This window comes from Callorhinus ursinus, unplaced genomic scaffold (assembly GCF_003265705.2).
Source record: "Callorhinus ursinus isolate GAN/ISIS: 27379988/994484 unplaced genomic scaffold, GSC_fseal_2.0 scaffold12, whole genome shotgun sequence".
Taxonomy (NCBI): domain Eukaryota; kingdom Metazoa; phylum Chordata; class Mammalia; order Carnivora; family Otariidae; genus Callorhinus; species Callorhinus ursinus.
Genome location: NW_027397074.1, coordinates 22442145 through 22460332, shown reverse-complemented (window position 1 = coordinate 22460332; position 18188 = coordinate 22442145). Strand labels below are relative to the sequence as shown.

At 33.8% G+C, this 18188-nt stretch overlaps 1 protein-coding gene across 11 annotated transcripts in view; it reads right to left on the bottom strand.

The window, feature by feature from the left end:
* Positions 1-18188, bottom strand: part of PPP1R9A (protein phosphatase 1 regulatory subunit 9A) — a 321553-nt gene that overhangs the window by 106248 nt on the left and 197117 nt on the right. For 7 of the 11 annotated variants that reach the window (XM_073898836.1, XM_073898835.1, XM_073898838.1 and 4 more), the window contains 2 exons: positions 11889-12024; positions 6850-6915 (listed from right to left, as the gene is read on the bottom strand). In XM_073898836.1, coding sequence (XP_073754937.1) covers positions 6850-6915; positions 11889-12024 — 202 coding nt within the window. The remainder of the gene's footprint in view (positions 1-6849; positions 6916-11888; positions 12025-18188) is intronic. The other 4 variants (XM_025872911.2, XM_025872914.2, XM_025872915.2 and 1 more) reach the window with 1 other exon arrangement.

Here is an 18188-nt window from a genome sequence, read left to right as displayed (position 1 = left end):
AATATTCCTAATTCAATTCCTCTTAACAAATGCTACCTACTCACTAAGACATAAATGCCACTGCCTTTAAGTCCCTGATAAATATATTCTATATGAGAAGGGAACTAAAGATCCTTATTTTTCCCACTGAGATCCAGAACTAAACAGTCAACAGACCAAAGTAGACCTCTGTAATTCAAATGTCACACTGCAATTTCAAATTGGCAGCCTTTCTTGAGTTTCGTTTTACTTGCCAAGGAAACAATGAAGCACTTATTCTGATGCCAACAGAACTGTGGGAAGAGACTAAGAGATTTGTATTTCCCTGAATTTTTAATCTGCAGAAGAGAACAACTACAGGGACCAAAGTGGCACATGTTGTTATTATTTTAATAATTCTATAATTACACTACTAATTGCATCTTGGAAAATATGGTGTGTACATATACAAATTGACTCACATGATTGCAAAAATGCTAACAGATGATCAGATAGAACCAGAAGTTAGTTATAGAATTTATGGTAAATGAAAAGGTAAAAACCAATACAAACATCACTGATGATACTTCTATGGATTATCTATGAATTAATGATAAATATGGTCTCAATTTTACAACCTCCTTTGAGAGAGAATAATTCTACTCCTTTCCTCATGGCTATCTGATGGTTTGTGGCCACAATTCTTTCTTACAAAGTCTCTGCAATACCAGGACTCAAAGGTCAGTTTTCCTGGCATCTTTAAGCTGGACAACCGTAGCTCTGATCGCATCTAACCCCTTCCCACAAACTCCCCAAATCCTAGGCCTGATACAATGCATATTCTATTCCACTACGTCTGAGGTTGGGTGGAAAAATCTGTAATTTTAAAGAAGTGCCATGAGATTGTCACATTGAGGCAAGTTTGAGACATGGAGTCTTAAAATCATTTTATAAGTGTTAGAGAGCAGGAACTAGGTAATAGTCATCTTATATCCAGATAACTGTTAAATATAAGAATTGTACATGGCAGATCTTTTTTTCATTAAATATTGAGTTGGCAGGAAGTATATTTATAAAACATATAGACAGTATATGAATAATGATATCACCACTACCAATGAACAACCTAGTTCAAGAAAAGGAGCAGTATCACCACATTTTAATAATCTTCTGTGTGTGCTTTCCTGCTTCTATTTCAGTTGCTTGCTGCCCTTTAAAGTAATCCTGCTGAACTTTATCATTCTTGGTTTTTCTTTAGTTTTACTGTATTTATGTACAGCCAAACAATGTATCACTTATTTTTAATGGTTTTAAACCTATCAGTGGAATCATATTGTTCGTATGCTCCTGTGCCTTTTTGATTTTAAATGGTATGTTCCTGGAATTCCACCAGTTGTGGTGGATTGCTGAAAGAACTTCTGTATCTTATTCCACTGTATGAATATACTACAATATATTTACCCATTCTCTTGCTGATAGAGATATCACAGTTGCGTCCAGTTTTTTTTCTCTTACAAGAAAAATATTACAACATATCTTACAGCTCATGTATATAAGAGTTTTACTAATTGCTTAATAAAGAATGTAACTGTTGAGACAACTTTACTAGATAATATCAAATTGTTTTTCAAAGTGGATGGGCCAATTAATATATCCTATAAACAAAGAATAACAGTTCCTTTTACTCTACATCCTAACCAAAACTTAAAATATCAATTAAATCCATTCAGTAGATATGAAATGGTATTTCATTTTGGTTTTTAATTTTCACATCCTGATTGCTAACATGTTTGGGCATCTTTTTATATGCTCATTGGCCACTAAGGTTCCTCTTCTATGACGTGAGCGTTATAGTCAATGGTCCTCTTAATATTCTTTTCTTGCTGGCTCCTAGAAGTACTTTTTATATAATTCTCTTTCAGTTATTTATTTTTCAAACATTTTCTTCCAGCTTCTGGTTTGTCTTTTTGCCTTCATAAAGGTATTCTTCAGATGAACAGAAGTTCTTAATTTTAATGTAGTCAATTTTCTCAATACTTTCCTTTATTGTTTTGCTTTCTTAGGTGTTTGATGTAGCAAAACCACTTCTTACACTGAGGTCATAAAGATATTCTTCTATGGTGTCTTCTAAATTTTATAGTTTTACTTTTTACATCTGAGTAGTCAATCTACCTGGAGTGAACTTTTGGGTACATACTGAAATGGGGGTTGCAAATTCACCATGTCTCCTTCACTGAAACGTTTCTCAACCCACCTAGAGTGTTATTGTCACTAATCCAATTTTCGTACGTGTGAGGGGCTGCTTCTGGGCTCCTTGACCAACTTGTTCCTTCCTTTGCTCCAGAGACTAAATTTCTACAGCTTAATAATAAGTATCTCTCTTCTAAGGTATGTTACATGTTATGGTTATTTCTGGTACACTGTTCTTTCCTACAGATTTTAGCGATAGCTTACCAATTTCTATTTTTAAATTCTTTAGAATTATTTTTACAGGAATTGCATTGAATGTATAACTCAACTTAGAGAGAACTGACTCAAACAACTAAGTCTTCTGATCCATGAACAAGGTTTCTTTACCCTTTCATATAAATTTTCTTTAATATTATTTCAATAAAATTTCCTTTTTCATAAGGGTCTTGCTTATGTTTTGTTAGACAAGGTTTTGCCTTTTACTAAAGTAACTAATAATTTATAAATTATATTTCTCTCTGCAGACACATTGAAATAGATGCTATATTTTATATTAATTATGTGTAGAGCAAATTTGCTAAAATCTTATATTTCTAATAATTGATCTATAGGTATATTTGAGGTTTTCCAAACAGATGACCACATTGCCTGCAACAGTTTTATTTTTTCCTTTCCAATTTATTTCTTTTACTTCTTCTTTTTGCCTTCCAGTATGATGTCAAATGCAAGCAGTGACTGATTTTCAAATATTAAACCATACTTGCATTATTGGCTAAACTCAGCTTGGCCATAATACCTCTTTTATATGTTCTTGGATATGATTTCCCAATATTTTATTTCATTTTTTGGCATTGTTTTTATGAATAGGATGGGCCTATAAGTCTTCTTTGTCATCAATATTTGGTTTTAGTACCACGGTTATCCCTCATTACCCAATATATCTCATACTCTCAAGGTTTTACTGCATTCCTGGTATCAGAGTTGTACTACTTTCAATTTTGTCTTCTGGAATAAGTTATATACAACTGGAGATTTTTTTTCCTGTTTGGTATAATTGATAAAATAACCGGGAACTTATCTTTCTTTCCTTCCTTCTTTTTTTCTCCCATCCCTTCTCACTTACTCCCGGGCCCCTCCTTTGGCTCTTTGTCTCTCATGGTGATTTTGTTCCCTGTTAGTTTTGTACTTTGAAATTGTAAGCTCATTTTTCTTGAAACTTTAATTTAATTTAAGCTTTGAATGAAGATGAATGGCTTTGGGCACCTGGGTGGTGTAGTCAGTTAAGTGTCCAACTCTTGGTTTTGGCTCAGGTTGTGATCTCAGAGTCATGAGGTTGAGCCCCCCATTGGGCTCAGTGTGAAGTCGGCTTGGGTTTTTCCTCTACCTCTTTTTCTGCCCCTCCCCCTGCTCTCTCTCTCTCTCTCTAAAATAAATAAATCTTAAAAAAAAAAAGATGAAAGGCTCAAGAAAGGACATGCTTTTTTTTTCTCCTGAAAGGTAGCATAAATTCAGGCTGCTGTGATCACAATGTCTCAGAAAAAATTTTTTCTTCCCTTCCACCCAGCAACAAGGTTTGACACTGGCAGTTCCTCATGCAGTCCTTGGAGTGGAAGATTAGATTTATTTTCATCTTATAGAGTAGTGTAGCCCGTGAGACTCCAGCTTTATATGGAGTTCTCCAATTAGACATCCCACTCTGGCTCTGCCCTGGGCTTTGTCTACTGCAACTCAAAGCAATACCAATTACAGTCTCATCATAATACACAGAACACTTAGGATAAATATAACATTATGAAAGTGAAAAAAGTCAGACATTAAAAAGTATGTACTTCATGGTTCTGTTCAAATGACATTCTAGAATTGACAAAATTAATCTATAGTGTCAGAAAATAGATTCAATGGTTTGATTTGGGCTGAGTAACTGCAAAGTTCTGTAAGGAAACTATTTGAGGTAATGAAAATGTTCAGTATCTCGACTATGATGGTGGTTATTCATGAAACTGTCTACCCACATGAATACATTTAAAATTGGTGCATTTTATTGTATATAAGTTATCCCCCATTATTGTTAACTTTAATATCTGAAAGATGGATATATAATGATAAAAAAATCAAGTTATCCATTTAAGATCTACACATTTTACTCTATGTCAATTTTATGTCAATAAAATGATTTTTTTTAAGCCCCTCTGAGGACTGGAATTCCAGAAATCCATTAAGGGTTTTTACCACTACCCTTACTAGCATCAATATGAGTTTAAAATAAATGGAATCCTTATCAGACCCACTAAGCCTCCATAATAAGGCTGCTTTAGAACACTGGGGTCTTTGGTCGGCTCACCATTTAGTTCTTATTGCTGATGAAAATGTATTCCTATGACTGATGGCTACTGGGCAGAAGACGACTATCTATGCAATATTGATTTTGACATCACTCAGGCCATTTCAATTATTCTGTTGCTATTGCATGCTTTTTCAGTTATGACTAAAAAGAAGTCATGTCAATGTGAGTCACCAAATTCCTACTTCTAAGATCCAAAGTTTTTCAAGGACTGAAATATGTATATTCATTTTTTCCTGGTTTTACATGCAGACAATTTTGGTGCATTGTGGTAGAGATAGGGTCTTCTTACAATTCTTGTTCTCTCAAAACAAAATGTGGAAGCAAAAGCCCATGGAAAGGTGTGTGAAATCCCAAAGTGCCAAATGACAAGTTCAGATTATTCCTCAGTCATTATCTCCAATCTCTAGTCTTGCCAGGTCTGATATTCCTTTTACCCATGTACTCTGTGACACTCTTCCCTCACTATCTCAGATTATGTTTCTAACTAAATTTTATTCTCATTTAACTCTACTTTCCAGTTTTCATCTTAGCCTCCTTTGAGTGATTCAATTCAGTTCAATTTCTTAGCTTCCTCTCATCTGCCCAGTGCTGTGCTCATGGTGGTGTGTATTAAAAATCAACCAGCTATTGAAACCCGTCACTGAAGAGATTATAAGCTAGTGGGGGATATTTATGGGTAAATGATGATAGATATACACACAGTACTATTATTGACTCATACAGAAAAGAGTCCCCAGCTCGCTGAGAAAGTCCAAGGCTTTGTAGAAAAGACACATGAAACCTAAACTGAGCCCTGAAAGTGAACAGGATTTGAGGGCACACAAGGGCAACCAAGAATGGGTTCAGGGAATGGCATTCCAGGAAGAGAAGACCAAAGGAGCAAAGGCATGGGGAAGACACAGGATCCCTGTGGCCCACTGGAAAATAAGGTTGATAAGGTCCATCTCCCACAGGGCCTTTTTACATTTTATAACTTTTTGGTAAAAAATTACATTCAACTTAGAAAATGCTCTTAAAGTTGGAAAAATGCTGACATTTGTGTTTATTTCTGTAACATCTCTCAAACACTTCAAACTCTGTGATCCATCATTGTAATGTAATTGTTCTATAGTCTTAGATGTCTAGGATGTACAAAGTCTATACTTTCAGAGGAATTTGATAGGATAGCAGAATTTCATAGAGTTTATTTAGTATTTTATATCTCACTCATGAATAAGTATCATCACAATGTGGTAGTTGGAAAGAAAATAACATGAAACCATATTCAAATCACTTGCATTATGATAAACAATGTAAAGAAAATGAGCTACAAAAAGATGACATTATTTAGGCAAAGGTTTCTATTCTAACTTCTATCTTCCCTTGATACTATCCATCTTCCTGTCTGTGCTCAGTATCATAAATAATAATGTTTTCACATACAAAGAATATTTCTAAAGAGGGTCCTTCAAGTATAGAAGGATGTCCACCACCAGGGGATAGTGTGTGCGTGTGTTTGTGCATGTGTATATGTACCATGCCTAGGCTAGATCAAGCATGGATACACAGTCTTCAACTAAATGTTTTCCAAACATCTTATGAATCCGGGTTTCAATGACAATGACCAGTACTGTAGATTTTGGGATCACAAACTAAAGGATGTAATTAAATTTAATGATTTTAAAGATCCAGTCAAATTGGAGTCTATAAACAAGTTTGTTAAAAAGGTTTTGTATTTCTCCTATTCTTCAGGCTCCTCTCATCACCATAATCCAATCTCCATTTTAAATATACTTGATTTCCATTTTTAAGCTCCTCTATTTCTGTTACTGGCAGCTAAAGATAGTGAGAATTATTTTATTATTTGAAGTGTAATAGTTTTTTAGACATTTTGCTATGTCTACCATATAAATCATGTAGATAAGTAGTATTATAATTTAAATATATGTGTATTTAGTTTTTTGAAAAATGAAAAACTTTGTGTCAAGAGATTCTTTTCTAAAAAAACCCACTGAGTTTAAAAACAATGTGTACACTGTATTGTATATACATCATGCAGCCTTGTTGTGTATCTTTTTCTTCCCCTTTAATATGAATCACAAAATATTTAAAGTGTTAAGGGTTAACAACATCCATGGTTAAACATTAGGAAGTAAGTACAACTTGCAGAACCTGCACCTATAATATGTGCTATATTTCAGAATTAAATACTATCTTCACACGATAATTTTTCCAACTATTATTCAACACACAAAACACACGGCTCTAGAGAAGTTCTTCGAGCACAGAGCTAGTTAATAAGACACACAGAATATTTAATTTCACACATGAAGCAGAAAGGTGCAGATAAGCATTATTTTCCACCAAAAAAAACAAACCTTAAGGAAATAGTTGTTATTGTTATTGCTGTTGCCAGACACTCCTTGCAATTCAGCCACAGTGCTCTAAAATGGTTGACAACACAAATTAAAGAAGGCTTTTCCCCATTAAAGAGAGCAGCCTAATGATAAAGGATAGAAAAAACACTGAAGTTCCGGTGCCTGCTAGAATACACACATTTGAGAACTGAGAGAATGCCTTCCACTCTTAGTTTCTCAACATTATGAAGAGTATAAAGTCAATTCACATTATTAAAAGGCCATTCATAATAATTGCAATATCTTGTCCACAACACAAGCTGTTTCCAACCAGGAACAGCAAACAGCATGAGTCAAATTTAATGTTATCCCTTTAATGCTTTTTGCCTAAAAATTATATTCTTATAAACCATTTAACGCTTATGCAAACCATAGCTCCATTATATTTCTGACTCTAATTATTACATGTTAACACAAGCAATAAAAATACATATCCAGGTAGGCAGCTGCTCTAAATATTCAATACCTTAAAAGATTCTAAAAGCTAATATTCTCATGATATAGTTATAATTATATTAATTTCCAGTAATGAAAAAAATTATGAAAGTGAGCTTAAATTATGTCTTAAGAGAAGGGGCCTCAGTCTCTAGAGTGATGATTAACCTTGTTATAAACTATTACCTGAAGAGACTTTGATATGCCATCTATAATCTAAGACTTTAAAATGTAATAATTATCATATTTTAAAAGCATATTTAAAGAAGCAAATCAAAATAATCCTATAATTTCAAAGTGCATGTAAAATAGTTTATTTTAATGTGAATGACCATATGCATTTTCTAATTCAAAAAAGTGGTACAGCACCAGGTCATACTTCATTTCTAGCGTGAGCCCACTGTACTTCACACTGCATAATGATCTTGGATAGAAACATATACCCACAATTTATATACATGACCCATGCTACACAAAACATATGCCAGAATTACAACATCCCACCACTAAAAGGCTAAACATTGATAGCTGTGGAGTGTGACAGATTAAATTTGTTACTGAAAATTAAAATCTAGTTGAAAAATTTACTATACCCCCAGAATTTCGTGGGATAGTGCTGACTATGTGAGGGGCTTACTAAAATCCTCCAACGTTACCTTCCAGATTGTTGAAAGAAAGAAAGAAAGAAAGAAAGAAAGAAAGAAAGAAAGAAAGAAAGAAAGAAAGAAAGAAAGAAAGAGAAATGAACAATAATTCTATTATCCAGAGATGCAATCGCTAATTAGAGATATATTCAGATCTACATCTTAAATGTTTCAACTGCTCAGATTTAATCTTTTTCTTCTTTACAGGATCCTTCCCCTCATTCTTCAGCCTTTGGGCAGAGCCCTTTTAACTTTTTTTTTTTTTTTAAATCACAATGTTTAACAGAGAGTAAACAGAAACAGGAATGTAAATTAAAATTGATTTGGCTGTTTGCTTATTGTAAACTCCTCGAGTTTAAATATTTGGGGGGGAACCCAGAAAGTGTAGAAATTTAAATAGAGTCTGGGGATTATCTATATATCTTAAATTCTATTGGAGTACAACTTATAATGTCCTAAAGCATTAAAACAGCTACGTGTAAGCACACACAATACATAATAAGGTATTCTTATTCCTGAATATGGTTTTGATAGAGAACTACTGTACTTTTACAATTTCAGGATATATTTCTCAACATTGCAATGTTTTCCCCATGGGCAGTTCAAGCAAGCAACTCCCCTCTATCAATGTGACAAGTTCCAAGTTAGAATCAACCTTGGATGATTTGACCAAAACCAGAAGCTATAATGCTGATCTAAGCACTGGCTCTGGAAATTAGCTGGATGAACTTAGTTGTTCTGCATGTAATTAGAGGTTTTCCTAGGGGCCCAGGGAATGTCATAGGGGATACTGTGAAATAAAAAGGCTTCTAACTTTGAAATCACAAAATGATTCCATAAATGATAAGAAAAGTGAGAAGCCACGTGATTGATTACACAATTCAGGATTAACAAAGATACATAAATCAATACATTGTTGAATTACATATAAAATTAACTCAGTTATTCAAGGATCATTTACCCATTGGATAACCAATGGTTATTGGTTCTTCTCACCTCCATTATGTCTCTTACATTTTACTTTTCGTTAACAGAGAGAAAGAGAGTAGATAAAAAATAGAGACCTACCACTCAAATTGATTTAACAATATTTGGTAGCATTAGTAAAAAAATGAATTTAAATCAAGTAAATAAAGTGTTTATACAAGAGTGAATTTTCATTATTGTACAGCTTTCATCTCTCCTATGCACAGATATTAACAGTTGGTTTTAACTGAGCGTGTTTTGGCAACACACAAGAAAGGGAGAGAACTACAAGTCAGAGAGGAGCATGAGAGAGAAACAAAGAAAAAGGTTCCTTGACCTTTTCAGTAAAGTGAAGGTTACATGGAATAACATAGTAGTGAGCATCTGATTTCTATTTCTGGATTTCTATCTCTACAACTTGAAGAGAGAAAAAAAGTTTAACGTAACGCTAAACTTGAATTAAAAAAAAAATCATATACTTAATTACTCTTCCCTTTAAGCCCTATCTTCATAGGATACTTACAGATTATTTGCCTAGAATAAAATAATTCTCTAAGTATTTAATTCCCGTATTACTAGAAATACTGAATAAAGAATCACAGAACCTAAGTATTACAAGAAATTCCATCATTCCATCACCTAACACAGGAACCCTCTTTCCAACATCTCGTCACCCAGTTATTCTGTGGGTACCTGAACAAAGACAGACCCATTAGTCTACTCCATTCAAAAACAGCAATATGTTGTAAAGAGTCCCAACTTTGGAGACAGGAAGACCCTATTCCCATCATAAATCTGCCAACTACTAGCTATATGACTAGGAAAAGCCTCGTTTGCGTCATTACTAGAAAAAAAAAATCTTTTCTGTGTGCTGTAAAGATTACATGAAATCATGTAGGGAAATGTACCTTGCCAAGTGCCAGGCACTGAATATTTATTTACCTTTCTTAGTTCTGAAAATATCTGCTCAGGTGACAATCAACTTTGCTTTCCTCATAAAAACTAAGCAAACAAACAAACAAAAAATCCATAGGATGTGCTCCTAAGTATAAAAGTTGAGTAATAAATATTCATTTTGCATTGACTCAAATTACTAAATTAGAATCTTACATCAAACAAACAAACAAACAAAAAGCTTTAGGGGCTTGAGTTGAAAACTTTTGGAACTGTATGTAATCAATTCCTCAAAATAACTGGAAGAAGTATGTACTGTGTAGCAGGTGATCTAAAATTTTCACTTGGAGAGCTTTAAAGAACTGTCTTATTTTCCCTCTTTCTTCGCTAGACTTGATGTTTTATTTCACACACTCACAGAATATTCAAAGCTAGAAAGAGTGCAGAAATTTAGCCCAATCTCTTAAAGCCAAAGACACTGAGGCCCACAGACTGGGAAATCCTGGCCTCCTCGCCTTCCTCCACTTGATGTCACCCGAACTCCCCCGAATCTCACATCCAAATTCTTTCTAGCAGAACCAGCAGGTAAAAACCAAATCTGCAGAGAATGATTCTACAATCCTAAAAATAGGCTTGCAGCCAAAGCAAATCAGTGTCTCTGATAAAACACAAAACACTAGCACAGAGAACTGAAGACTAAGATGAACATTTAAATATTTGAGGAAATTGTTTTTAATTTCTAAATCCAAGGTAACATTTTCATACATTATATCTCAGTATAATAAAAAAAAACCTTGCCATTTCAAATGGACTCTGCAAGTAAAAAGTTAAATCAACTAAACAGAATTCTAAGAGACAAATTCATTCACGTGAAGACTCTGTAACGTTTATTCTCCGATCAAAAGTTAACTGATGCACCATTTTTAATTGTTTACTATAATAAATGGAGAAGAAACACTAAACTACCAACGCACAAAAAATTAAGATACATTTGGGTTAAAACATTCCAGACTAAAAATACATGGAAGTATCTCAATGTCTATTTATTAATCTTCACTATGTCCTGGCTAGAGTCCAAGAAAAAGCTCTGGAAGAAGAATATATTCAGATGAGTAGAGGTTGAACGTATGAAGGTGCACTGTCCTTGTATCAGCTGGTATAAATAATATATGTTTTACCTGAATATTGACTATGTTTATGGAGTATGAAATACTCTGACTAAATTATTGGTGGGTCTTCTGACATGCCAATATGAAACACATGCGTGTTTAAACATGTTTATAATAAAGCATGTTGTCCCATTATATCAATGTACATTTGGCATTTACATTAGAAATAGACCAGCATCTGTATTACATTACAACACACAAGGATTCCAGAGAGCCATTTTCACTTGGGGGTTAGCTTCTATTCATTTACTTGATCTTCTACAGAGAGCAGGATGCAAAATTACTCCAATATGTATCTACTCTATGGAATATGTGCCGGTGGAAAAGCTTTGTTCTGCATTATGTTAGCACAAATCACAGTGAGCAGATCTAAAGAATGTTTTCCTCCTGGAAAAAAAGAAACCTGAAAATACCCAGCAATTTTTAGTACTTTTCTGTGTGTGTTTGTGTATGTATGTGTGCATTTTTTTCAATCAAAATGTTTACTGATTTTTTTTTTCAAAAAGCATTACAAACTTACTGTAGAAAATTGAGGGAGAAATCAAAAAAATATAAAGCAGGGAGAGAAAATCACCAAATTCCAACAATAAAGACAGCTACTATTCACATCTTGGTGTTTTTACTTTTTTTGTTTCTGTGAATTTCTTTTAATAGTGCAGTAAAACATGACTTATTTGATCCCAAAGTCTTCAGGCTATAAACAGGATACCATTACTTGATTCATTAGTTAGTAACAGATGTAAGTAGTATTTCCCTTCTGTGAGGTTGAATGTAGACACGCTCTCCATGAGCAACTGCAAAGAACCTATCATACTCTCACACGGTAGAGAGTCTTGTAAAGTAGAACGTGGTGGGGAGAAAGGCAGGAAGGACGCTGTCACGCACTACTTACCTCATCGTCGTCAGCGTCGTACTGGGCATAGTGCTGCTCAAGCAGCTCTCTCTGGCGCCTTTCTTGTTCCAGCGTCTGGCTTATCAACTGGGCAACCTCACTCACTTGTCCTGGCTTTTCTCGCCCAATAACAAATCTGTAGGAAGGTGAAAGGAGACTAATATAGTTGGATTCTCCAGCAAAAAGGAATGCTAAAAAAAAAAAAGAAAAGCACTGAGCTTGATAGCTCTTCACAGTCCATCAAGCCTCAAGAAATTAATATCACATATATACTCTAAATGGTATGCCTGTGTGGAAGGGGAGGTTAGCTGAGCAACTGAACAGGTGATTGTAGACATACCCTAAAGGAAAAGAAAGGGGAAAAATAAAGGACAATAAAAAAATGGGGTGTCTGGGTGGCTCAGTCAGTTAAGCATCTGACTCTTGATTTCCGCTTAGGTCATGATCTCAGAGTCCTGAGATCAGCCCCACCTCCGGTGGGCGCTGGGCGTGGAACCTGCTGAAGATTCTCTCTCCCTTTCCTTCTGCCACCCCACCAACCCCCCAACCCCTGCTTGCATGCTGCTCTTTTAAAAAAAAAATTATTACTTTGGGAGAAGACAAAAGAGATGTAATCCATTCCACAGGACTTCACACATTTTTGATGCCCTACAAAGTGGAAGCAAACTCAGAATTTCTTGTACAATTGAACTTGAGAATCATTTCCGTAATACTGTCCTTTTTACAATGCAAACTCTGCTTCAAAAACATTCTGAGGAATAGCATGCCTCAGGTGGGTAAATAAAGAGGTGTTAACTTCTGCTAACTTACTATAACTTTGGAGATAAGAAAAAGAAGAGGAAACAAATACAGATTTTGGTTTTGTTGTTAAAAAGAAAAACTAAAATAAGGAGAGGTCATGAATTTGAAAATTCAGTTTTGGAGAAAGATGCTATGAGGAAAGGTGTGGTTACAAGAAATAAAGGGACAAAGGGAAATATATGTTCTTATCAATTACTGTAATAAAAAACGTATAAAGTAAAAACAAGGGAAGGCACTCACTTATTGCAAGCTGCAGTCACTTATGATACAACCTCATCAATACTATGTGTCTTGCTTAACAAATTAATATTCACTTAACATCTTTTCACACTACCATATAGTTCTATTTTTCTAAAAATACGAGTAGTTCACATGATTTAGTTTCTATATATCATTTAATTTCATTATTTTCAATGTGACTCTTTGTTTAGTCGTGTTTCTATACTTAACTGATGTTTTCCTCTGATTATAGTATGTTGCTGTATTGGATCATAAGTTTAAATGAAATACACCACCGTATTGTACAAATGCACTAAAAGTCAAAATTTTTATACTCAGATGCTAGGAATTGTCTTTATAGCAATACTTTTATGTAGTTCCAAACAGGACTTTGAAATTATGCTTGGGTGTTCATTTATCATTTGAGTTATTTTCCTTTGGGAATCAAGTATAAGTAGAGTTCATAAATTCTATAATTTTCATCCTTACTCAGGTATAATTTACACATAATAAAGTACATCTATTTTAAATGTACAGTTTGATAAGTTTCACAAACATAACCTGTAATCGCCACATCAATAAAGATACACATTTCCATCAACTTAAAATATACCATTTTCCTTTCTAGTAAATCATCCTCACCCTGGGCCCATATTAGATTTGTTTTTTCTAGAGTTTCAGAATCATAGTGTCTGACTTCTTTGGCTCACCATGTTTTGGAGACTTATCCATGCTGATGCAAGTATCAGTAATTCATTCCTTTCATTACAATGAAATATTGTACCAGATGTACTACATTTGGTTTAGCTATTCTATTCTGAGTTGGATTTTGGATATTACGAGCAAAGTTACTATAAACATTTCTGTGCAAGTCGTTGTGGGGGCATAAATTTTCACTTCTCTTAGACAAATAACTAATAGTGTAATTAATGTTCTACGGTATTGTATGTTCAACTTTTAAAGAAATTGCCAAATTATTTTTCAAAGTGGTGGTGCCATTTTATATTCCTACCAGCAATGCAGGAAAATTAGTTGCTTTACATCCTAACTTGGTATTGTCTTTTAAAATTTTAGCCATTCTACTGAATAGCTAATGGTACCTTATAATGATTTTAATTTCCAATGCTTTGATGACCAATGCCGTTAAGTATCTCTTCATGCACTTACTGAGCATTCATATATCTTTTTCAGTGAAATACCTTTTCAAATATTTTGCCAATTTAAAAAAACTGTGGTGTCCAGCTTTTTATTATTGAGCTGTAATAGTTCTTTATATATTCTGGATGCATATCTTCATATATGTATACTCTATGTAATAAATACACATAGCTACATACACACATACAAAGACTATCTGTGTATCTCTGATTTATTTATTTTCTTCTCCCAGTCTGTGGTTTACCTCTTGATTTTTTTTTTTAATTTTTTAAAAAAAGACTTTATTTGTCAAAGAGAGAGAGAAAGCAAAAGCAGAGGGAGTGTGAGGCAGGGGGAGAAGCAGGCTCCCCAGTGAGCAAGAAGCCTGATGCGGAACTGGATCTCAGGACCCTGGGATCAAGACCTGAGCTGAAGGCAGACGCTTAATGGACTGAGCCACCCAGGCACCCCTACCTCCTAATTTTCTTAATTGTGTCTTTCAAAGAAGTCCAATTGATACCTTTTTAAAAGATATGTGCCTTTTGTTTCCTATCTAAGAAATCCTTGCCCCATTTAAGATTGCTAAGATTTCTCCTATTTTTCTTCTTGAAGTGTTAATATTTTGATTTTATATTAGGTCTATATCTTTCAAATTAATTTTCATGCATGATGTTTAGTAAGGGTGGAGTTTCATTATTTTTCCACATGGATAACTAGTTGTTTCCACACCATTTACTGAAAAGACTATTCATTACTGCCACTGAATTACTTTAGCACATTTGTTGAAAATCAATTGACTAGATACTTGTGGGCTGATTTTTGGACTTTTCCAATCTCTTCCATTGATGTATTTATCCTTGTGGGAATACCACACTGCCTTGATTACTATATAATCACTCTTGAAACTAGGTGGTATGAATTTTCCAACTCTGTGTATCTTTTCCAAAACTATTTTGACTATTCAAAGTTATCTGCATTTTCATATAAATTTTAAAATCAGCTCATCAGTTTCTTTTAAAAGTCCATTGATGTTTGATTTGGGATTGCTCTGAATCTATAGATCCATTTGTGGAAAACTGACATCGTAATATTGAGCTGATCGATGAACATGGTGCATTTCTTCATTTATTTAGATTTTCTTTACTTTCTTTTAGTAATACACTACAACGTTCAGTGCAAAGTTGTAGCTATAGTTTGTTAAATTTATCTTTAACTATTTCATGTTTTTTCAAGTTACTGTAAGTGGTACTGATTTTTAAATTTGTTTCTAATTGTTTGTTGCTAGAATATAGAAATATAATTGACTTTCGAATAATGGCCTTGTATTTTATGACCTTGCTAAACTCACTTATTAATCATAGTAGACTTTTATAGATTCCTTAGAATTTTCCAAATATAAGATCATATCCACTATGAAGACATTTTTATTTCTTCTTTCCCTACCTGTTTATTTTTCTATTTCATTTGAAGATATTTGGTTTCTGTGATGGAAGATACATAGTCTTTAACATGCCCAACTAATCTAGACATATAAAGACTATCTTGAATTCTCTTGGTTAACAGTCTAAAAGTCAGAAATGATGTCTAGGGATATAAATATAAAGCAATTAAGAAACTCATATTCTAGAACGAGAGCTTTAGGAAAACCTAGATTGATCTTTTATGTTTCTTCAAATGCATAACAGAGTGGGGTTTGAGGAAGTATCACTTACCTACTATAAAGCTGACAGGAATTTGAAGGAAGCAATTAATGTACAAAATGCTATTAACTGAAAACAGTAGCCACGCTCAAAGTAAAAGGTAAATGAGAATTTATATTCATTTAAGCCATAAATTCTTTAAACTTATTTGAGAATTACACGGTCAGATCTTTTAGTTGAACAGTTTTCCCCAAGAATGGAGAAGTTTACTTCCCCTGCAAGGCAAGTGTTTGAAATTACTCTGAACACAATTCAGGGAGAGAAAAAGATTTGGTTCACTTGCCAACAAGTTAGAAGCTCTGCTGATGACTCTAAAGGTGAATGAGGGAGTCTGAAGAAAGACCTCCTGAGAAATTTTAAAGCAGAAAATTATTTTTAAAGTCCAAATTATAAGATTAGAGCATATGATATAACAAATTATATAATTATATAATAAATCAAAACTCCAATATGACGTGCCAGTTTCTTCCTGCCCTCAAAGCATGATCTCTAATTCCAAGCCAGAATTATTTGTGATGCTAAAACTAAAAGGAACAAATACATGAATAATCGAAATTTCAGAGGAAATAAGAACTGTCCCACATTGCATAAGAAACCAGCATTTTAAACCATGAAGGCATAGGTGCTCAATTCACAGTGCGGCTTTCTGAATTGGTGTCTACAATTGAACGGTATTCACTATTTGCCCAATATTAGTTTGTATTCAAAATCACTTTACAGTCCTATGAAATAAAAGTGATTCTAATTGTATATAAAATAGACAATCCATCTCATGAAATATACTTTTTAAAGCATTATGTTCAAGTACACGTCTCTTCATTCAGGCAGCTGTTTGGGGTAGCGTTATAGCACCTAGCTACACAAATCTTGAAAGCCTTGTAATCCGGTGTGATTTATAGTTCATATGTGCATGAGTAGAATGGCATCCTGGTAAGTGTGGTTCAGAGGGAAAGCACCCAGAGGTGGAACTAAACTATTCTCCACGCCTTATTTTCCTCAGGTGAAAACTGGTATCTACTTCATGTGTTGAAAGGAGGGATAAAACAATAAAATGTGGTATAGACATGAAAGGACGTTAGGCACTATTACTATGATGATGAAAGTGATAAAATCTCCCATTTGGAAAATGCGTAACATTCAAATTACCTTTCTATATTTTCTTAAATGTTTGGTCCATTTTTAAGCTGTCTTTATAAATGGACTCCTATAACAATATGTGTACAATCTAGCACATGTAGGATTGAGAAAATGCAAAATTTAAAGTTAGGTTATTATTTCAATTATGAATTCACACTATGGATATGCTGTGATAGTAAAATTTAGGGGTTAGAAGTGTCTGTAATAGGGGAAAAAGGCTGTGATGGGACAAATTCACTAAACCATAAACATGACTTACTGGGTCTGTGACCTTGAATGTATTAACATTTCTAATCCTTAGTTTCCAGATTGTAATAAAATGAATATAATAACTTAAATAAATATTATATAACACATATAAAAAGCTTAACTAAGGACCTAGTGCCTAGAGAGTATTTAACAAATGTTTACTGTTGTTTTTACCTGGATAATGTATTAATAGCTAGATAGGGGTGAATGCATTTTTAAGTACTATCTGTGCACACTGTCCCAATTACCTTATTTGAATCACACTAGCTTTGAAAACAGAGTACGTTTTTGAGAGTCAACAACAGTAAAAAGGTCAAATACTTGCACTAAAGTTCCGAGAACCTTAATTTCAGTTACCATCAAAATTTAAAGGATAGTTTATGTGATCCCTTTAAATTGAATTTTTTAAGTCTTCAAAAATATAACGATTAATAAAGTCAGCAACAATCAGTCCCTCTAAACATATGTGACCAAATCAACTGATATTTATGCACAATTATGATTTATATGACTGAAATGAGATACATGTAGTCAAATCAGCCTTTAAGATCCTTTAAGAAAAAAATATGTTTTCTTGCTACTTTCTAAATTTGTTTACTTTGCTTCCACAAGGAATGTATTGATCTTTTTATTTTTTAGCTATAAAGCATGAGGTAACAGGAGCCAAACTGTAATAGACACTTAAATTAAAAATTAGATATTTTCTAAGGTTATAATTGACAAATAAAGGCTAAACCTGAAATACAAATGAGGGGTTTATGTCTTCAGCATGACTTGTTTCTAATGTTTCAAACAATTATCTTATTTTGACGTGAATTATTTCAGTAAGAACTGCCCCCTCTCCCCCGAGGCTGAGATCCAATAGGTAAAGACAGATAAATCAATTTTCCCTTTTCTTTTCATCTATTATCAGACCAAGCAGTGTCCATGCACTGTCCTTTAGAGTTTAGATGACGATATTATACAGGATTCACTGGATCAGTTTACTGAATTCTCTGGTGAGCTGTCAAACAAAAACTAAACAACTATAAAATTGCATTTACAATTTGCTGAATTG